This window comes from Manihot esculenta, chromosome 1, assembly GCF_001659605.2.
Source record: "Manihot esculenta cultivar AM560-2 chromosome 1, M.esculenta_v8, whole genome shotgun sequence".
NCBI lineage: Eukaryota > Viridiplantae > Streptophyta > Magnoliopsida > Malpighiales > Euphorbiaceae > Manihot > Manihot esculenta.
Genome location: NC_035161.2, coordinates 29445792 through 29448791, shown reverse-complemented (window position 1 = coordinate 29448791; position 3000 = coordinate 29445792). Strand labels below are relative to the sequence as shown.

Here is a 3000-nt window from a genome sequence, read left to right as displayed (position 1 = left end):
TAGAAAATAATAAAAAAATTCTTTATCAGTAATAAATTTTATAAATGAAGCATTCAAAAAATATTATTTATCGATTTACAAATTTAGAGAATTCTTTCTTTTAACAAATTCTCAATTTAATTCCACAATAGATTTCTCAAGGAATAATAGAAATACTAGCAAAAAAAATCTGTTTGCAGCATGTGATTGAGATTCCATTTGAAGATATTTGATAATTTAATATTAAAATTTAGAGTTGAACTCTTTCGTGTAATAAATAAATTGATGCTTAATTTAATAATTTGACTCGATAATTATGAGCTAGTTCAAATTTTTAACAGAGGAGCAAACTAAAATTTAAGATAGAATGAGTAGTAGTCAGGCAAATTTTGTTAATTCTGAAAGATGTATAGTGTCTAAATATACAAAACTTGAAATACCATTCTTATGAATAACTCTTTCATAATGAACGAATGTCGGAAGTAGATTAAATTATGAGGCCTGGGCAGACTAGGCTGCATCCAATTGAAAATAGGAAATTTAAAAGAAAATGAAAATAAAAGGTTGTTTTATAGCTTATGCGACATGCAAATCCTTCAATACTTGGATGCAGGGAATCTATACACACCACCACAATTATACAACAGCAATGAATCCAAAAAACTAAGCTAGAGTCCTTTTGGGTCTTCAATATATTTATCTTTTATCTTTTTTAAAGTTCAGTAACTCCATAGACAATCAAAGTCTGCAGGTCCAGCACAACTTGAAGGAGCCTCTTGATCTTCAAAGGACCTGTGAATCAGTTCAGGGTTGATTACTACAGAAGATATATCAGAATTGAGGCCTGTGTCCTGTGAAAGCTCCATTTTTGAGTTCTGCTTCATGTTTGGTCCTTGATTTTCAAGAAACATCCTCGAGATGGATTGTTCTGGCGTAAAAACACAAGCTGGGTACTGGAAATTTGCGAAATTTGGTGAAATTTCAGAGGAATAGAAAGAGCTTGGAACAGAGGTTTTTGAAATCAGAACTGAGGTAGGGGATATATTGGAAGAAGATGAATTGTTAAAACTATCAACCATATCTTCTTTTGGCTCCATCGGTTTGGAGAAGCAGGTCACGTAAGAAGCATCGCCGCTTGAGTTCCTTGTCTCGCTATTATGTGGAGAAGAATCCATCAATGGAGGCAACAGAGCCGGTGGCCTTAATTCATTTCCACATGAGCTTACTCTTCCCAACCCTGAAATATGAATCTTCTTTCCACCGGAACTCTTTTGGAAAACTCTGCAAATAACCCATTCATTCTGCAAAACGAGAAACAGAAGTCATCAATACGTCAGTGCAAAATAAACAAGAATAAAACAGGGGAAATAGAAAAACGAACAGGACCTTTGCTGTTTTAGGGAGATTATAGGCCGAGTATTTTCCCTCTAATCTATATTCATGCATGACCCAATTGGATTTTGTTCCTCTAGGGGCTCTCCCTTTGTAGAAAACTAAAGTCTTCTTCATTCCAACAAGAGTTTTAGCTCTGTAGATTTCCTTGTCTTTGCCTGTGGCTTTCCAATAACCAGCATCAGTAGCTCTGTTTGTTCTTAAACCAGTAGGGTACTTTCTGTCTCTAACACAGAAAAAATACCATTCCTTTTCGCCCATTTTGGCTCTCCCTTCATTAAACAAACACAAACCATAAAGTTAGAACACAATCCAGCAAAACCCGAACTTACAAGAAATGGAAGAAACAGAGAAAACAGAGACTTACAAGGCAAATCCCAAGGCTCACACTTGTTCAAATCCACCTCACCTATAGCTCTAGCACAAAAACAATTATCAAGAACCTTTTGAGAGAGGTAGTGGGTTATAAGCTCTTCATCAGTTGGATGGAATCGAAATCCTGGAGGTAATTCCATCTGCTCATCATCATCCCAACTAAGTATGGAATTGTTTTCCATACCTCAGAAATCCCTCACAACTCCACTCACAATAATCTGTTCAAAACCCAAAAGGGACCTAGAAGGTAAACTCTATCAAATAAAAAAAAGGCCAGAAACATCAACTAGTTCCTGTTCTGTGATCACTAGACAATGAACAAGAATCTAACTAGAAGAATTACAGATTTGAAGAGGAGAAGAGAAGCTGGCAGCTGAGAGAGGGAAAGGTGGTGTTAAGAAAAAAAGAAGAAGTGAGCAATAGAACCCCATAAATAATGGTATTTTGGGGGCTGAAAGAAGCGTGGTTTTGAAGGCAACTTCTGTGGGTATGGGTAGTTTCAAGCTTTCATTTTCTATCTCTCTCTCTCTCTGAGAGTTTATCTTAAACTTTCCTGTAATATTTATTTCTTTTCTCTTCAATTTGACCAGAAATAAGCTTTCACTGCATGTAAATTTGTTTTATTCAAAGTCTTTATGTTAGTTGTTTTCTGTTTACCCAAAGCTATCTAGCCAATTTAACTAATAATTTTTGCTATCTGATCACAAGCATCAAAACAAATCCCACTTCTCCACCATTCAAACAACTGCAAAACATGGGGTCTTTGAATAATTGTCCCATGGAAACTTGTGAATTAGGTTAATGTTCTCTGTAGCAGAATTGATCTCTGAATCTTAAACTCTGCCTCTTGCTTAATTTCATGCAAAATCACATATTTTCCTAAGGGGAAAAACAAGGTGGAAGTGGGTCTCCTATAAAGAAGTGGTCCTGCTTTTTTACTATTGCAATCTTAGTTATTGTAATTTTACCAAATCCATAGCTATTCAAATTATAGAGTGGATTTAACCCTATATCTTATCTAAACTTAGCTATTACAACAAAAAAAAAAATAATTATTTGATTTTTTTTTTAAGTTTGCAACAAATTTTTTTCGTAATTTTATTATAGCCAACAACTATTTACTTTAACAATAAATAATTTCTAAAGGAAGTTTAAATAGTATTATTATGTTGACGTTTTATAACTTTATTTTGAAATTTAATTTTTAAAATACGAAAATTGAATAAAAATAAAGATGTGGATAAGTGATGGAGT

At 33.9% G+C, this 3000-nt stretch overlaps 1 protein-coding gene across 1 annotated transcript; it reads right to left on the bottom strand.

The window, feature by feature from the left end:
* Positions 1 to 527: 527 nt before the first annotated feature.
* Positions 528 to 2246, bottom strand: LOC110618482 (NAC domain-containing protein 79). Its single transcript, XM_021761622.2, has 3 exons — positions 1739 to 2246; positions 1366 to 1643; positions 528 to 1280 (listed from the first exon to the last, which is right to left on the bottom strand). Exons 1-3 carry the CDS (start codon positions 1926 to 1928, stop codon positions 699 to 701), a joined length of 1050 nt encoding a protein of 349 aa, XP_021617314.1. The 5' UTR covers positions 1929 to 2246; the 3' UTR covers positions 528 to 698.
* Positions 2247 to 3000: the final 754 nt, after the last annotated feature.